The following is a 16,128-nucleotide window of genomic DNA, read 5'->3' on the forward strand; positions in this document are numbered from 1 at the left end:
CAGTGATTGGATATTTACGAAACGACGCAATCACAAAACCAATAGTCTTTCTATATCCCATAGCATGCGGAAGAGTCGTGAAGGTTGAGGTTGGAAACCAAGATGGGGGTGAAAATAGAAGTGTTTCGGGTAAGGGTGATGTAATATACATGTTTACTTGCAATTAATCGAAATGTTACGTCACTCCAGCTTTCCGTTTAGTTTTACTGATTGACTGGTGTTACTTTCATTTGAGATAAATTACTATACTACCTAATAACAGTATAGCAGAAGCGTTTGTTTTTCTCCAAAGGAAGGTTGTTTAGCTAGCACTACAGTGACAGTGGCACTAGTAGTAGTATTAGCTAGCTAGCTAGCTACCCTTAATACATTTTCTATAGGTAGGCATTGGCTAGTTATGTTTTTACATGCTTTGGATATATTGACACTCGCATGTTGAATGCTTTGGATAAATGCGTCTGCTAAATGCATACATGTAAACGTTATGTAGTCAACTTCCCTAGGCATTCATTTCAAAACTATTACACAGCCTATGCTCGCTCGTGTCACTGTATGACAAAATAAAGAACCCATTGGCTTAATAGCTCAAGCCTGGCAACATCAAGTCACTGCATATATTTAGTAGAAGGGCCAACCTTATACGGGAGGAGAGGGTTTAATCAACTAAAATGTGTAATTTTAGTAATTTAACAACTATACATCTTGTTATTACGTGCAGATGATGCTATACCTGTCGTTCCCTGTGACCATGTTTTGGATCTCAAATCAAGCTGAGTACTTTGAAGAATACATAGTGAAGAGAAAGGTTTGTTTATCCATCATTTCAGCGTTGGGCAGTACATTTGCATAGGTTGGAGCACTGTTGAATGTTCTTATTAATGAATATTTACTGTAGGTATCTTTCATTTATTGTTTTAACTTTCAGAGGGAGATCTTCCCGCCAGACGAGAAAATGCACGTAAGTGAAACAATTGAAACCATCATGATTATACAGTGTAGAAGAGTTTGGGTCAATGATCATTTGAGTAAATAATCATGGCAAATCCTCTCTGAATTGTCTGTTCCATAGAGAAAAGAATTGGAAGACTTCAAGGAGCGAATGCGTAACCGCAAGGAGCAGCGAATATTAAAAGAGATTGGCATGGAGTCTGAGCAATGAGGTATCCAGAGCAGAAGGGAAGATGCCCCCAGCAGGCGACCAATGGCCCGCAAGTCAACTATTTGGCCTACAGTTGGGGGGAAAACCACCAGAGTGGGACTTGTACTGAAGGGACTGAACGAATAACGTGGACTTCTATGGAGAATACACCCTACATTCGTGTTCCTGTGCCTCATTAAACCACAACACAGTAAACAGTCCTGCTGAAAGACTTTTACAATGCATACATTCAGCGCAATCAAATAAGAAAATGTTGCATTTGTTGATGTGCACATCACACATTGTTTATTTTAGATGCAAAATTATTTATTTTTCAATTATTTAGATTTGACCTTACTTTTCTTACTATCACTCATTAAAGCTTGACTATTGTATTCCTGAAATAGTTTTTTATTATCTGGTAGGCTAATTGGGGCACAATAAGTAGAACAAGAAAGATTAAATCTGAATGTACCTGAGAAGATATCGCACCCTAACATAGGCCTAACCTCCAACATTGTATAAAAGACTTCCAGGGTGCCATGGTCATTAGAAACTATGACATCACAAAGCATGTTATTTGATATTGTTTCCTGTTACCCTCACCACGGTTGTTTTCTTTGACATTAAGTTGTCACGAGGAATAGAGGCCTGTACAGACTGAAATGATGGACGCTGGTAAGCGCTTGTCATCTCTCCTCCAGACTCATACACCCTTCTGGACACATCACTTTTCAGTTTCTTTGCTACTGGATGAACTAGCCAATGTCCCAAGGGTCACTGGGTGGCTTTTCTGTAAACTTCGCATGTTGGATGGTAGCTATACAGAGAAGTCTCCACGGTGAGATAAAGAATAAGTGATATGTAACATTCAATCCAGGAGTCCCCTCCATAGCCTCATGAGGAAGATTATTGTGTGTGCATATTGTACAGACAGGAGGTTCAGCATAATACAGTTCAGTGGGGAAAGCAATTCAAGTTTGAGTGCCGGACTTCTGTCAATAGCTCAACAGGGGTCCTGCAGAACTGCTTGTGTAGAATATCCATCCGTGAAGTCAGTAACATTTTAAGAAGACATTATCTTTTGTGTGATTTGGACTATGGATGAAAAATATTGATGTGTATCAGGTATGTTCATTTGAATTGTATTGAGATCGTTTCTGTATACAGGACAAACATGGAGGAACATCTTTTAAAAAGGTAATAAAGAGGATGTTAGAAAACTCAGTTGACTTTTGACAAAATATATGCGTATTGTGGAACAATAGACCTCTGCCCCAAATTAAAGGGATTTTACATTCAAAGACACTTGATTGATAATAGATGAATCTGATACTGGGGTTTGGACAGGGCTTTAAATGACATTTAGGCTAGACTTTGGTGAGACTGAAGGGGAACTACTGGGTTCCCTTTAACCTCTAACCCCTGCATCTGTGTTGTATTTTAGGTTGGTTACGTCGATTTAAACTTGTCGGAGTTTGCAGGCTCTGGACATGTGACTCGAAACTATCTCCTTGAAGGGTATATGAAGGATAACAAACTTGATAACTCCATTATTAAGGTCAGAGAAACCTAAATGCTTTTTTCAAGATTGAGCGATACCGATGATGTGCAAGTTCTGAAAAATACTAAGACAAAATATGTTTACACAATCATATTTTGCAGATAGGCATACAAATGCAACTGCTTCAAGGAGATCCTTGTTTCAGAGTGTAAGAGAGATAATTGATCATTTGATTGTTACCATTGAGGGGAAATTAATAAAGTTGACTATGCCTCATCAGCCCCTCACTGCAGTCCCTTTCCACGAGAACATTGTCAACAAAGCTTTCCCACGAGCATACATCCAGTAGTGATTCTGAACCTGGTATGCTCCCTCATCTACTGCCTACACAAGCCTATACACATACTCGACTGTCAAAGACCAACAGATGTGCTTTTCCCCAGGATCGTCAGAAGACAGGCTGCTAGCCATCACAGGTCAGCTACTGGATACCTTGCCTAATCAAACTGCTGAGGCACAGGAGAGGGGGATGGCACTTGGCCATCTGACCCGAGTGGGGCATACACGTGTGAATGCTCGGGAAGTGGTTGAGAAACTGTGTCTGGAGAGTTTGGGCTCAGTATCTGAATTCTCTCCTCCCATCGAAGGTATATTTAATCTGTGCAGGGACTGGATGTTGCAAGGCTTGAACTGTTCAGAACATACGATTTTCATTTCTTATACACAGACTTTGTTTTTATGTCATCATAGACACAGGACTTGCCCTAATTGTTGGTCATGATGGTTCAACATCCCTTGGTGTAATTCACTCTCAGAACAGGTATTGCAGGTTATTTTGAATATATTTAAGGGAATTTTTGAAATTATATAAAATCCTACATGTTTGCCCAATCTGTGTCAATAGGGAATCTGATGTTGAAGATTTGGACAATGTTATAATAATGAAATAAAGACACGTTTCGCACTCAAATCGCAGGCATTTCTTTTTAGACCGACTCTATTGTAGATAGGGGACACTTCCCATAGTTCTTACGTTTGGATATTTTTGCCAACTATATCTACATATTGGGAGAGTTTACTTCAGCTTGTCAGAGAGGGCGTTGCTGACACTTCAAAAGTTCCAAGAGGAACACAAAAATTAACAATACGGAAGTGTCAAGATGGCACCAAGTGGACTAAAAGCTGTAGTCGGAGAGAGTAAGTAGAAAACTTTATCAAACAGAAACAAAGTTGTCCTACCAAGTAGTTTGGTGTTGCTTGTGTGCGATTGTACAGTTTGTTTTGGAAAAAATATTAAATTGATCACCCAGCAAGTAAGTTAACGCTAGCTCGTCTGTATACTTCGTCATACAAGCGCTTCCTTGTTAGCAACAAACTAGCTAGCTAGCTTGTCAACATAAGACCCACAAGACAAGTTGTCAAAACCCTATTTCCAAACAAAACTTTTAGCATATGTATCAATGTCTAAAAGGTTCGTTTTAATTATAATTGACGTGGCAGGGTCTTTTGACTTTGGGGTAATATTAGGCTAGTTGATAAATTACAAGATATACTTGATGTCAACTTGTTGATGCATACTGCTGCTTTCTACCTCGTGATCACTCATGCGTTTGACAACATAAAATGAAGTGTACCGTAATAATTACCGTAGCAATAAAGAAAATTGATTTTGGACTTTAAAACACTGGATTTTGGTGTTTCAACACCCAATGACACTTTCCTGATGTATGACTATGTTTAGCCTGTGTTCTGCACCTCTCTTTCGCCAACCGTCTCTGGAGAAGGGGATCTCTCACTGAATTGCTCATCCCAAGGTTTCTGTAAATGTTTTCTCCTCAAGTGAGTTTTTACTTGTCCTCCTTGAAGCTCGAGGTTGGCTGAGGGGCAGTTCTATGGGCATATGTGAAACCCTCTGTGACATTGCTTGTAAAAAGGGCTATACAAATACTGTACATTTGATTTGAAAATATTACAGTAACCATCACAAGTTAGTACTGTGAACAAAGAAAAAACCCTCTGGTGTGCTGGATCCAGCCTAGAAAAACACTCCACACCTATGTTACCATAGGCCAATTCCATTGCCTGTAGGACATTTACCCTGGTATATTGGTTTCAGTCATAGACCTTCTACCACCATGCAGAGAAAAATTCTTCAATTGGGTTGAGAAAAGGTCTGCATGGTAGAAGGCAAACATTTACAGTAAAAAATGCTGGTTGATGTTGAACTATTCTCGTACACCACAGTGAAAGCTGACATTGTCCCAAACCACTATTAGAAACAGGTGTGAACAATTTTGAGTCATTGTGTTTTACAGATGACAACTGTTGTAGTTGTGTTTACTGTTTGCCGCCCAAGTGCATCACAGTGCAAAATGTGTTAAGTGAATGAGAATGTGTTTAGAGTTTTGCCAAAAGTGTCTGATTTGACAAATTGGTTTAGTTCACTGAACATTTGATTCCGAGAATGGGGTTTAGTATTTTAGCAATTGTGAAAAACTGTAATATGTTACTTTAACTGATCCAACTGACGAAAATAAACCAGTCCACAATGAAATCCATAATATAGTCAGATGTAAGAAAAATATAGATTCTCGACAACCCGCAGATGGCACTATCTTCCATTCCAAGTATATGTCTTTATTTGAAAAGGCACAAATGCAGTTGTTAAATGATCATTTGTTAACTGACCACATTGGATGCAATCTTTTGAACAGAAGTTGTCTAATTTTATGATTTATTTACGCTTCCCCTCCAAGAAATCCTGAACGGAGTCATCAAAAGTGTAAAGAAGGAAGGAGAATGGAAGGTAAGCCCTGGTTCTCTAAACCCTAAACCAGATATTCTTCATCCGAGTCATTCGAAATCAGTAAATCCCATTTGGGTTATAGGTTCTTATTGTGGATCACATCAGCATGCGCATCCTATCCTCTTGTTGCAAGATGTCCGATATCATGGCAGAGGGGGTAACTAGTAAGTGAACCTAGCTCTTCATAGAATGTGCAAAGTCTAGGCATCACATCTCCGTCTAGCTATTCATGACCTGTTTTACCCCGGATATTATCAGGAAAATGAGTCTTCAGAGATGACTCAGAGCTTCCTTCTCGTTGCAGTTGTGGAGGACATTAACAAGCGCAGGGAGCCCATCTCCAGCCTAGAGGCCATTTATTTGATCTCTCCTGTGGAAAAGGTCGGTCTTACAGCTTCTTCCTGAGTGTTTCAGCCATAGCACACATTTCCCATGGTCCTCCCTAATACACTCCCCCTTTCTCCTCTTCCAATGGCAGTCAGTGCATGCTTTGATCAACGACTTCAAAGAGACGGCCTTCACTTACAAGGCGGCGCACATCTTCTTCACAGACAGTAAGTTGGTTTCATCGAGGCTTACACGCTGTCAGTATCGTGCGCGTCTCGTTCTCATTTGGAACTTTATCGATAGCTTGTCCTGACGGCCTTTTCGCTGAGATCGGAAGATCAAGATTAGCCAGGGTTATCAAGACTCTGAAGGAGATCAACGTGGCTTTTCTGCCATATGAGTCACAGGTGAGAGTTTCCAGCCATCTCTCTCTTAATTATGGGGAGAATGAAACTCGGACACTTACACCCGTCATAACATTTTTGATGTACAGGTGTTTTCCTTGGACAACCCTAGCACCATGCACTCCATCTACAGCCCTGTGGGAAATGCAAATAAAGACCGGTTAATGGAGAATCTGGCTGAACAGATCGCCACCCTCTGTGATACACTGAAGGAGTTCCCTGCCATTCGTTACCGCAGGTACCTAACCCTACCCATCTCATCGTCCGTGGCTGATGTGGCTTCCGACAGGATCCTCAATCATTGTGTCTGCGTGTGTTTTGTCTTCACAGTGGTCCAGAGGAGAATGCCAGACTGGCTGAGGAAGTTTCTCAGCGTCTAATCGCCCATAAAGCCGACAACCCCAGCATGGGGGAGGTGAGAACCTACACGACAACACTTGAATGGCTTCATCTATCCTGCTCTTAATTGCTGGGGGTTGTGGCAATTGACTAAGGCCATACTTCTGTTTGATTTCACAAATGCTGAGCTGCATCTTTCACTGGTGGTTCTCTATTTTCTTGCTTGATTTCCTGTTAAGTGTTTTTCCCAGTTTTCACCATCTGCTAGAACCTTGTTCTTCTGGTTTTCTCCTGTATCTGTCTTTCATGGCTGACATTCCTTTAGGCCTGAGCTGGATCTCCACAGGCATGTATATTTCCGCCCTCCTTTTGTATCTGTCGCATCACTTCCCTTCCGTTGCCTCACCTCGCTGTCTCAATAGAAACTCCAAATATATTTCTTGATTGAGATAATACCTGTAGGTTGTCTGTCTGACAGTGACACGGGTGAAACCTCTTACTCATCCATGCCTGAAATTCCAATGTTTAATCACAGATGAACATCTTGGCATCCCTAAATCATATAAATGCTCATCTTAAATCACAGATATGTCATCAGGTTATGAAAGGAAATGACCCACCCCACACACAGATCTCATTAGCAGCCATCTACACTATATCGTCAGTCATATTCTGATGTTTTCTGGAAAACGCCATTTATGGATTATAGGGTGCTGATAAGGCGCGGTCTCAGTTGCTGATTGTGGACCGTGGCTTTGATCCAATCTCCCCTATTCTACATGAACTGACCTTCCAGGCCATGGTCTACGACCTTCTGGATATCCAACAGGACATATACAAGTGAGTCTGTAAACCCCATTGGTCAGATGGACCATTGAAGTGTATGTATGCCTGCAAATAAGACCACGCCAACCCCTTACATTGTCTTAGACATCAATCTACCGGAATCGGGGACGCTAAGGAAAAGGAGGTTTTACTGGACGAAGATGATGAGTTATGGGTACAGCTGAGACACATGCACATAGCAGATGTCACCATGTAAGTATGGCCCGCCGGTAGGAGAAGGCCCTGGAAATGAAGGAAATGCAGCGCATTTGGACGCGACGTCATGCTAGGCTTTTCTGAATCTCGCACAGAAAAGTGACTGAGCTGCTCCGGACCTTCTGCGAGAGTAAGAGGATGTCCACCGACAAGTCCAATATCAAAGACCTCTCTCAGATGCTGAAGAAGATGCCGCAGTATCAGAAGGAGCTGAGCATGGTAGGTGTTCCTACAAAGCATACGACATGCTCTAAAAAAGGTTTTGGCCATATGTAAGCGCCTGAAGTAACGGCGCATGGAGATGTATGGTTGCTGATTTGCCAGTGGAATTTCAGTGTGGATCATTTTAGAAATCTCTGTATTTGAATTTTGAATTGTTGTCCAATGTTTTAATTTTCAGTACTCGGTTCACTTGCACCTGGCAGAAGCCTGCATGAAGAAGTTCAAAACGTCTCTGGAAAAGCTTTGTGAGGTCGAGCAGGTCAGTGCTACACAACACAGAGCGCTGTGGTATCCCTCTCTAGGAAAAGCTGCATGGATTTGGGATGTTCTTGCTGAAATACCTTGACCTTTGTTTGACAGAAGATTTCAGTGATGTAACGCGTTGCGGGTAATATATAACTCATGTTGTTGACCTCACTGCCTCTATTCATATCACTCTGCTATGGTTTATGTGAGGATTATGCTGAAGGTGCTGGGTGTGTTCAGTTTGAACAAGGAATCTTCATGGTAACATTGCATAAACGGCATGTACGGGCCGTTCCCTAGTAAAATATGGCATAATGCAAAGTAAGCTGTTACATCACTGTCGAACGTACAACATGACCACTCTAGTTAATGTTACAGAGCTTTCAGCAGACTATAAACTGGCTGCGTTAAACAGAAACGGCAGCGGGTGTGTTGGTCCTGCAAGACTGAAATCGGAGAAGGCACAGTCAGAGTATTGATTTGTGTGTGTTTGAGGTACTTTAGGATGAACTGTTAATGTGTGTGTGGTTGACTTATCACATAGCCCTAATGGGTCATCAGCAGTGTGTCTGAAAGCCTCCTCTTAATCGTATGGGCTGTGCATGATGAGCTTGAGTCTGCATGTACTGTAAAATAAATATAACCAAAGATGCCTGACTCTGCATGCGTTCATCAAAGTCCCATATTTGAGTAACACTAGTCATGGATGGACCATGATGGGTGTTGGGTTTTAGGGAGGCATGCCTTTTAGATCTGGGAAGAAGGCTCCTCTTTGATCTCCCTGGAACACATCCATCACAGTCACAACTGTGCATACAGAACTTTGTGTAACTCGCGGTGGTTCTCAGAGGAAGTGGTAAAGCAGCCCTCGTTTCGTGTCTTCCTCAGGATTTAGCCATGGGCTCCGACGCGGAGGGGGAACCCCTGAAGGACGCCATGAAGAGCATTGTCCCTGTTCTCCTCGACACAAACATCGAGCCCTTCGACAAGATACGGATCATACTGTTGTACATATTCCACAAGAAAAAGGGTAAGGGTTTCATACGGCACTATTCATCATGAAGTGCTGTATTCCATGTCTAAAAGCACACATCCAAAGGCCAAATGCGCTTCCGATGGATTCACATTTTATGACGCTGGGAATTTATCCCCAAAAAACGTGATCAAGCTCAGCAGTCAGTCATTGTCGTGAAGAATGACACTGTGTGACTGTCACCACAGGGATTGGAGAGGAGAACCTCACCAAGCTCATCCAACATGCCAACGTCCAGGCAAACAGCAACATCATCACCAACATGCAGCACTTGGGCTGCCCCATCATTGCTGGGGTAAGGTGTCCGTCTCGAGTCCCACACTCCAGTGCTGTGTCTTTGGGCCACAATGTCCAAACCTTTTGGATGGAGTCATGTGACGTTGGTTTGTGTTTTAGGGTCCCAATGCTGGGACAACCCTGCCAGATAAGAAAGAGCGCACGGAGAGCACCTACCAGCTCTCTCGATGGACGCCCACCATGAAAGACGTGATGGAGGTAGGAGAGAACCGGAACACCTAGGACTGCCTTAGTTGCGATGATGTCCCATTTGTTTTGGACACCGTCCGCGTGGTGATTGAGTTGGACACATACCGAGCCGCCCCCAAACGATCTGTCCAGTCGCTCTGACCGGCTCCATTTGTTTTCCCAGTATGTTATAGAAGATAAGCTGGACAAGAAGCAGTGGCCGTTCCTCACCGAGCCTGCTCTGATCAGCACCCAGCAGACTGCCGTCAGGTTGGTCTTCCCAAGCATGTGCCCGTTTAGTCGTTTTTGGCAAAGCGGGAAATTATTTAGTAGCCTTTTATTGTCCCTCCCTTAAGGGCAATTTGTTCTGCAGCATTGTGTACTACTGCAGCCTTGTGTTCTATTCTTGGACACATATGTCCAGGAGGCATGGTAACTTTCATGTCTTGTCTCACCGGAAACCGGCTGATATAGTGGACAGTGTTCAAATATATGAACCACAAGACTTCATAATCGGTGGCACCTAATGGTTAAGGCTTTGACCTCTTCCGTTTTGCCAGAGCACACATTCCCGAGTTTTAATCGGAGTGGTCATTAATGTTAACACGGTGATCCTAGTACTAACATCTGGTGGTTTCCTGCTTTATTTAGCTGATGCTGTGATGTAAGTGGTCTGAACTCTGCTACTATGTTCCGACCTGAGGTTTGACATTAACCCTTGAGAGCCTTTTCGTCCGTCTTGTTAAGTCTTTTAGCACTTAAGGTTAAGTTCGATGGTACCTACTAATGAATGGGATATACATATATGTATGTATGTATATATATATATATATATATATATATACACACACACGTAGTATACAGCCTTTGTTAATTAAGTTGCATAATGCTGAATTGTAATAACTTTTCATGGTGTATTCTACAGCAGTGCACGGTTTGGGCACTGGCCCAAGAAGAAGTCTGCAGCAGAGTATCGTTCTGGCCCTCGTCTCATCATCTTTGTAATTGGTGGTGTGTCTCACTCTGAGATGCGCTCGGCCTATGAGGTCACTAGAGCCACCGAGGGAAAGTGGGAGGTCCTGATTGGTAAGTGAGACAAAGGTTTGACCCCATTGAACACCCTAACGAGCACAAACGCCCCGTAATAATACGTTTTCCTATTCTTTGTTCCTGTTCTTAGGCTCTTCGCACATCCTAACTCCCACAAGCTTTCTGCAGGACCTGAAAAACCTGGATCAGGTCCCAGCAGCTGAGGGTTAGACATGCCTGAGGAGAGCTGGTCGTCCCTGGATAGCTTTTCCAAGTGTACTCTTTAATTGGGAGGATATTTGATACTGGTCTTTTGTTGCAGGGTTGGACACGTCTGTGAAAAAGTTCAATTTTAGATGTAAAAAGATGTAATCATTAAAAGGAATCTTATTTTAATGCTTGGAAGCCTAAAGTAAAACAAATTGTGTGTATATAATGCTGTGATTGAAAATTATGTTCTAAATATTTAATTTAAGCATATACCTTTTATGAAGATTATACAAATCTATTTTTTTGCCTTATTCTGTAATTGTGTTGCAAATGAGTGAAATATCACCATGATTATTTCAGATTTACTTGAAAATCCTTTCATCCTATTTGAAGTAGAACTTTCCTTAGGTTGTTTCATCCCCCAGAATAATGTCCTTCTATTCAGTATGCATTTGTGCCCATCTGTTAAATGTAAACGCAGTGGAAAACTGATAAAATGACTACTAATGTCCACTGTTACAATAGCTTGTTTCTAGTATTTGAGTCACCTCTTCCAGAATGTCTGTTTTCCTCTGAAATGCACTTTTATCATGTACTTTTTTTATAAGGATGGGAAGGAAGTGTGGTGGGCCTTTTTTGTTTCTTTTGAAAATTATCAATAAAACTTTATGCATTACAATATCTGTCTTCTGTTAGCTATATCCTATTATAAAGTGACCCACAAACACCAGACATGGGTCTCTACGAGAACATTAATGATTTGTGAATATACCACCATGAGGTGTTTACAATGTCTGTGAGGATGTTTCTACGAGAGAAAAGATCATCCCTGTCCATGAAGAGGATTATATATTTTGCATCTGGGATTACAGATGGCGCTATTAAGCGGAAAGCGACGGCTGGGGCCCTTAATGGGAACGGGTAGATACTTAGAGCTTATGTCCTTTATAAAAGCACTCTCCCTCACCACAACCTACTTCTTATGCATTTGGAGCAACCTGGAATCACATCGTATTCTGTAATGGGACTATTACCGGACTGACTGATCAGTTTGTTATCTGAAGTAGGTTGTTCTTTTTTTACTGTTACCAGAAGTTCTTCACGTTTGTCGGAGAGAAGTGAGATGTCAGCTACTCAGGTAGAGATGCAGACTGGAGCCCAAAGCATTGTGCTGGTATGTAACTGAAGCAGTTGTATCTGACAGTCAAGGGTTCAATATATTCCTTCCGATTCCAAGTACTATGTTTTTAGATTGGCTTTTGTGTGTATGATGAGTTACAGTATATTCATCAACTTGTTTTGGTATGGTGGTCTGGCAATATAAATGATTTCTGACGTTTTATGGTTAATGTGTTTGACATTTCACCTGATGTAGCTTGCAGAGAAAAAGGCATGTGTTGAATTAGCGAAGCATCTGCTGATACAATAGACAACTATTTGCTGTACAGATAAAAACGCAAAATGAAAAATATAATTGTTGCTTTGTTTTCAGCAGGCCTCGAGGTGTTCTGCACCCATAATTATTCTTACTGAAAGCACTCCAGTGACATCCAGGAAGGTTCAGTCTGTAGAACCCTCCACAGCCCGAACCACACCAGAACCAGACCCCACACGTAAAAGTCAAGTACGTAAAACACAATGGCTCATTTTTTGCACTTTTCTCCTTGTGACTTATTTGTGATTTACTGTGGTTCGCTTGTGTTCAGGTTGGGTTTAGTTCAGTGTTCCTGATGTGTGTTTCCAAAAGGAAGCCCCCCCAGCTCCAGCAGAGCAGGACAAGTTCTTCTCCATGATCAGTCACTCCCAGAGAGGCCGTATGGATGAGCAGCGCTGCTCCATAGACCCCAGCAGGAGCTCCCCCTCCACACCGAAGAAAACCTCCACAGTTCCCTCAGGTAAGACTTGCATCACAGACGCCTATTAGAACACTCAAATAACTCCATCACGGCCAGAACACTCCAATTCCACATTGTATACAGCACAATTACAGTAGATTATTCCCGAATTGCATGGCTAGACAGAGATATACTCAAAGTCCTGGTTTCTCTGACAGGCCCTGAAGGTGACCAGTTCTTCAGGCTCCTGGCCAACACTCAGGGCCGCAGGCTGGACGACCAGCGCGTGACACTGCCTTCGTTACCAGGGATACAGAAAGCAAGTAGCACGTCAACGGCTGGACAGGACTCAAACTACCTGTGTTACATGGTCTCCAAAGTCCAGGTACACGTTGGGCCCATGCTAATGTCGATGTTGCAAACAAGATATGAGAATGCACTTTTGACATTGGTTTCGTTTACCTCACCACACATCAATCGGTAGAATACAGTTGTGTTGATTCTCAGTATTTGGATAAGATGGTTCAAATATTTTCAGAGTTCCCGGATGGAGGAGCAGAGGTGTTCTTTACCCCACATCCACTTGAGCCAGGGGTCTCCTGCTGCCCAAAGGAAGAACTGTCTAGAACCAGGCTCTTCCAGCAGAGGTCCTCCAAGATCTGCCTCCTTTAGCCCAGGCTCAGAGATAGAAAGGCCCCAAATCAAGGATAAACACACCCAGGCTCCAGTTTGTACCGCTCGTTCCCACTCAACATTATGGCTGACGTGCTTTCTGTCATCCCACTGGAATTTCAATTCATTTTAAATTGTCTATGTCAAGCAATGGGTCTAACCTCAACACAGTCCTGATCAGCTTGTTGTCTTCTGGTGCATTGAATCATCCAATAGAACGTACCCCCGGCGGCGGAGCAGGATAAGTTCTTCTCCATGATCAGTCACTCTCAGAGAGGTCGTATGGATGAGCAGCGCTGCTCCATAGACCCCAGCAGGAGCTCCCCCTCCACACCGAGACACAGTGGCAGCACAGTGCCGTCAGGTGGGTTTGACTTCTCAACCAATTAAAAAGCGGTTAAAAAAAGTCTTCACAATGTCAGATTTTTTTTCAATTTGAATAGTATAACCATGAACTCCTGAATCCTTCTCTCTCACCAACAGGTCCTAAAGGTGACCAGTTCTTCAGGCTCTTGGCCAACACTCAAGGTCGCAGGCTGGATGACCAGCGCGCAACTCTGCCAGCAGCGCCACACATTCAAAATGGAGGAAGCACATCCAAGTCTGGACAGGACTCAAACAACCTGTGTTACATGGTCTCCAAATTCCAGGTTGGTCCCCCTATGAATAACAAGGAGGTCTTATGGATCATATATTGTAACCATTGGAGGTCAGCTCTGTAAAGTCATTTTTGGCACAATTGTATCATGTTCGATATGTATCGTTCCACCTTTCAGGGCTCCAGGATGGACGAACAGAGGTGCTCTGCACCGCACATCCTCCAGAGCCTTGGGACCCCATCTGCCCAGAAGAAGTCCCATTCCAGACCTGACACCCAGGCTCTAGATACAGGCCTGGGCCCACTGAGCCACGCACCCCAGAGGTCAGCCTCCTTCAACCCCATCCCCAAAAAAGAAAGACCTCACAGCAACACCAGCCACCACCAGCAGGTCAGCTATACCGCTCACTCCTTTCACATAGAGCTCTTATACTTTGAATATGCTTTGAGGCATTCAACCTTCTTGGGCTAGACTAGAAACAGTGTTCATTCATATTCTGTGCATTCATCTCACCAATAGACGGAGCAGGACAAGTTCTTCTCCATGATCAGTCACTCCCAGAGAGACCATATGGATGAGCAGCGCTGCTCTATAGACCCTAGCAGAAGCTCCCCCTCCACGCCGAAAAACACCAGCCGTATACCAACAGGTCTGCGATGACAAAAAACACTGCTGTAAGTTGATGTTTGATCTTGATCAGTCCTCAGTGATCCCCTCCTCTTCCTCTCTGATAGGTCCAGATTCTGAGAAATTCTTCAAACTCTTGGCTAAAACTCAGGGCCGCAGGCTTGATGACCAGCGAGTATCACTTCCCTCGTTACCGGGGATACAGGGGACTTCAAGAAGTGCAAACACAAAAGTAGGATATCGTTCCGATTCCACAAATCATATTATTGATCTACCTTCATATAATCATGGCCATATGGCAATAACTAGTTATATAGTCTAACCCTGTGATTGTATTTCAGGATTCTTGTGTGGCTCCTCAAAACATTCGGACTGAGGGCTCTCCAGTTACACTCAGAAAGGTCCAGTCCAGACCAGTGCCTCACTGCCAGACCTTTACTAAGCCAGTTTCTCCTAGAGGACCACCCAGATCTGCCTCTTTTAGCCCTGCCTCAAATTATATGAACTCACAGAATCCTCCAGCTCAGGTAGTTTTTCATGTTTGGGAAAATAAGTTAATTTGTTGTTCTATTAGATACAACTGACTGAATAGAGAATTTATTGATGACATTTATTGAAGTACCCTAATAATCGTTTTCTTCCCAGGTGACCTTGACGTTGTCCATGAGCTTCACGCCACAACAGGTATTTTTATAGCGTTTGAGTGTTTCATAATAGAGTTGGAATGGATGACACTAGAACTTGAAATAAACAGTTTTATATCCACCATATAGGGACGCAAGGCTAACAACCAGCCATGCACATTTCCAGAAGTCTTTCTCACACTCGGAGCCCCCGGAGAATCTCTTGTCGTCCCGCTGAGTCCAGCTCCAGGAAGACCTCTCTCCCTCAACCTAAACCTGGTTCCAAAAGAGGAAAGTCATTCAAGGCCCTCTTCCCCATGCAAGCCAAGCCCAAAACACCCAAGATCCCCAAGGCCTTCCTCCCCTAATCCAGGAGCTAAGCCTTCATCCAGTAGACCTGTCTCACCCCATCGGGATGCACAGAGGCGTCATGCATCCCCAAGCAACAGTTCTCCTATGACTAGCCCATTAAGTCCAGATGAGGACTACTTCTCCCTGATACAGAGAGTTCACACCGCACAGCTACAGAAGGGCTTGGAACAAGGGGAAGGAGACAAGAAAGGAGTTCCTGGAAAGGCTAAAGGAAAGGGGGATGCAGGGAAGGCAAAGGGAAACCCAGGAAAAGGGGATGGAAGGACAGACAAGAAGGAAGGTGTCAGGAAAAGATAGTAACAATGAATTTATCGTTGTCAAAATTTTGGGGGGCAATTTAGCTATTTATTTGAAAATAAATAAAACTTGTATGGCTGTTTTATTACGTAGGCTATGTGCAAGTATTTTAGTTGGCACTGTTTGAAATGATGTACTTTTGTGTTTTTATGACGTGAACCACGAGTCAATTGAACATCCTTACTTATCAATAAACGTTTAAAACATTGGCCGATCGCACTTTTTTTTCCCCCATGGGAGTTAACGGCTTGTCATTTATAAAAGTCAACGTTTGTTCATTGACAATCGGTATTGATATTATTTTTGATGGGCTACCAACCACATTATAAAGTGTCACAC

At 42.9% G+C, this 16,128-nt stretch overlaps 3 protein-coding genes across 3 annotated transcripts; all 3 read left to right on the top strand.

Moving 5' to 3' along the window:
- The first annotated feature begins 24 nt into the window (after positions 1–24).
- On the top strand, positions 25–1,542 carry LOC124480064 (protein PET100 homolog, mitochondrial). The gene is made up of 4 exons (XM_047039124.1): positions 25–129; positions 719–805; positions 926–958; positions 1,070–1,542. The coding sequence occupies exons 1-4, from the start codon at positions 103–105 to the stop codon at positions 1,157–1,159; spliced, it is 237 nt and encodes a 78-aa protein (XP_046895080.1). The 5' UTR covers positions 25–102; the 3' UTR covers positions 1,160–1,542.
- Positions 1,543–3,740: 2,198 nt separating this feature from the next.
- On the top strand, positions 3,741–11,443 carry stxbp2 (syntaxin binding protein 2). The gene is made up of 18 exons (XM_047037783.1): positions 3,741–3,839; positions 5,399–5,448; positions 5,531–5,612; positions 5,753–5,829; positions 5,927–6,002; positions 6,079–6,182; positions 6,269–6,417; positions 6,510–6,594; positions 7,228–7,358; positions 7,449–7,556; positions 7,655–7,778; positions 7,960–8,040; positions 8,916–9,057; positions 9,249–9,355; positions 9,457–9,555; positions 9,710–9,795; positions 10,451–10,611; positions 10,706–11,443. Exons 1-18 carry the CDS (start codon positions 3,803–3,805, stop codon positions 10,783–10,785), a joined length of 1,779 nt encoding a protein of 592 aa, XP_046893739.1. The 5' UTR covers positions 3,741–3,802; the 3' UTR covers positions 10,786–11,443.
- Positions 11,444–12,310: 867 nt separating this feature from the next.
- On the top strand, positions 12,311–15,962 carry LOC124479451. Its single transcript, XM_047038200.1, has 11 exons — positions 12,311–12,388; positions 12,512–12,659; positions 12,818–12,984; positions 13,138–13,326; positions 13,488–13,635; positions 13,755–13,921; positions 14,048–14,260; positions 14,390–14,519; positions 14,605–14,729; positions 14,839–15,024; positions 15,143–15,962. The coding sequence occupies exons 2-11, from the start codon at positions 12,554–12,556 to the stop codon at positions 15,191–15,193; spliced, it is 1,482 nt and encodes a 493-aa protein (XP_046894156.1). The 5' UTR covers positions 12,311–12,388; positions 12,512–12,553; the 3' UTR covers positions 15,194–15,962.
- The last annotated feature ends 166 nt before the right edge of the window (positions 15,963–16,128 follow it).

This window comes from Hypomesus transpacificus, chromosome 17, assembly GCF_021917145.1.
Source record: "Hypomesus transpacificus isolate Combined female chromosome 17, fHypTra1, whole genome shotgun sequence".
NCBI classification, from domain to species: Eukaryota; Metazoa; Chordata; class Actinopteri; order Osmeriformes; family Osmeridae; genus Hypomesus; species Hypomesus transpacificus.

Bases quoted from the DNA above. Each gene is read 5' to 3' on its own strand.
- stxbp2 (XM_047037783.1), top strand. From the start codon at position 3,803: ATGGCACCAAGTGGACTAAAAGCTGTAGTCGGAGAGA. The intron at 5,449-5,530 runs GTAAGCCCTGGT...TTTGGGTTATAG, and splicing joins AGAAGGAAGGAGAATGGAAG to GTTCTTATTGTGGATCACAT. The intron at 9,796-10,450 runs GTTGGTCTTCCC...TGTATTCTACAG, and splicing joins ACCCAGCAGACTGCCGTCAG to CAGTGCACGGTTTGGGCACT.
- LOC124480064 (XM_047039124.1), top strand. From the start codon at position 103: ATGGGGGTGAAAATAGAAGTGTTTCGG. The intron at 130-718 runs GTAAGGGTGATG...TATTACGTGCAG, and splicing joins TGAAAATAGAAGTGTTTCGG to ATGATGCTATACCTGTCGTT. The intron at 959-1,069 runs GTAAGTGAAACA...TCTGTTCCATAG, and splicing joins CGCCAGACGAGAAAATGCAC to AGAAAAGAATTGGAAGACTT.
- LOC124479451 (XM_047038200.1), top strand. From the start codon at position 12,554: ATGATCAGTCACTCCCAGAGAGGCCGTATGGATGAGCAGCGCTGCTCC. The intron at 13,327-13,487 runs GTTTGTACCGCT...ATCATCCAATAG, and splicing joins ATAAACACACCCAGGCTCCA to AACGTACCCCCGGCGGCGGA. The intron at 13,636-13,754 runs GTGGGTTTGACT...TCTCACCAACAG, and splicing joins TGGCAGCACAGTGCCGTCAG to GTCCTAAAGGTGACCAGTTC.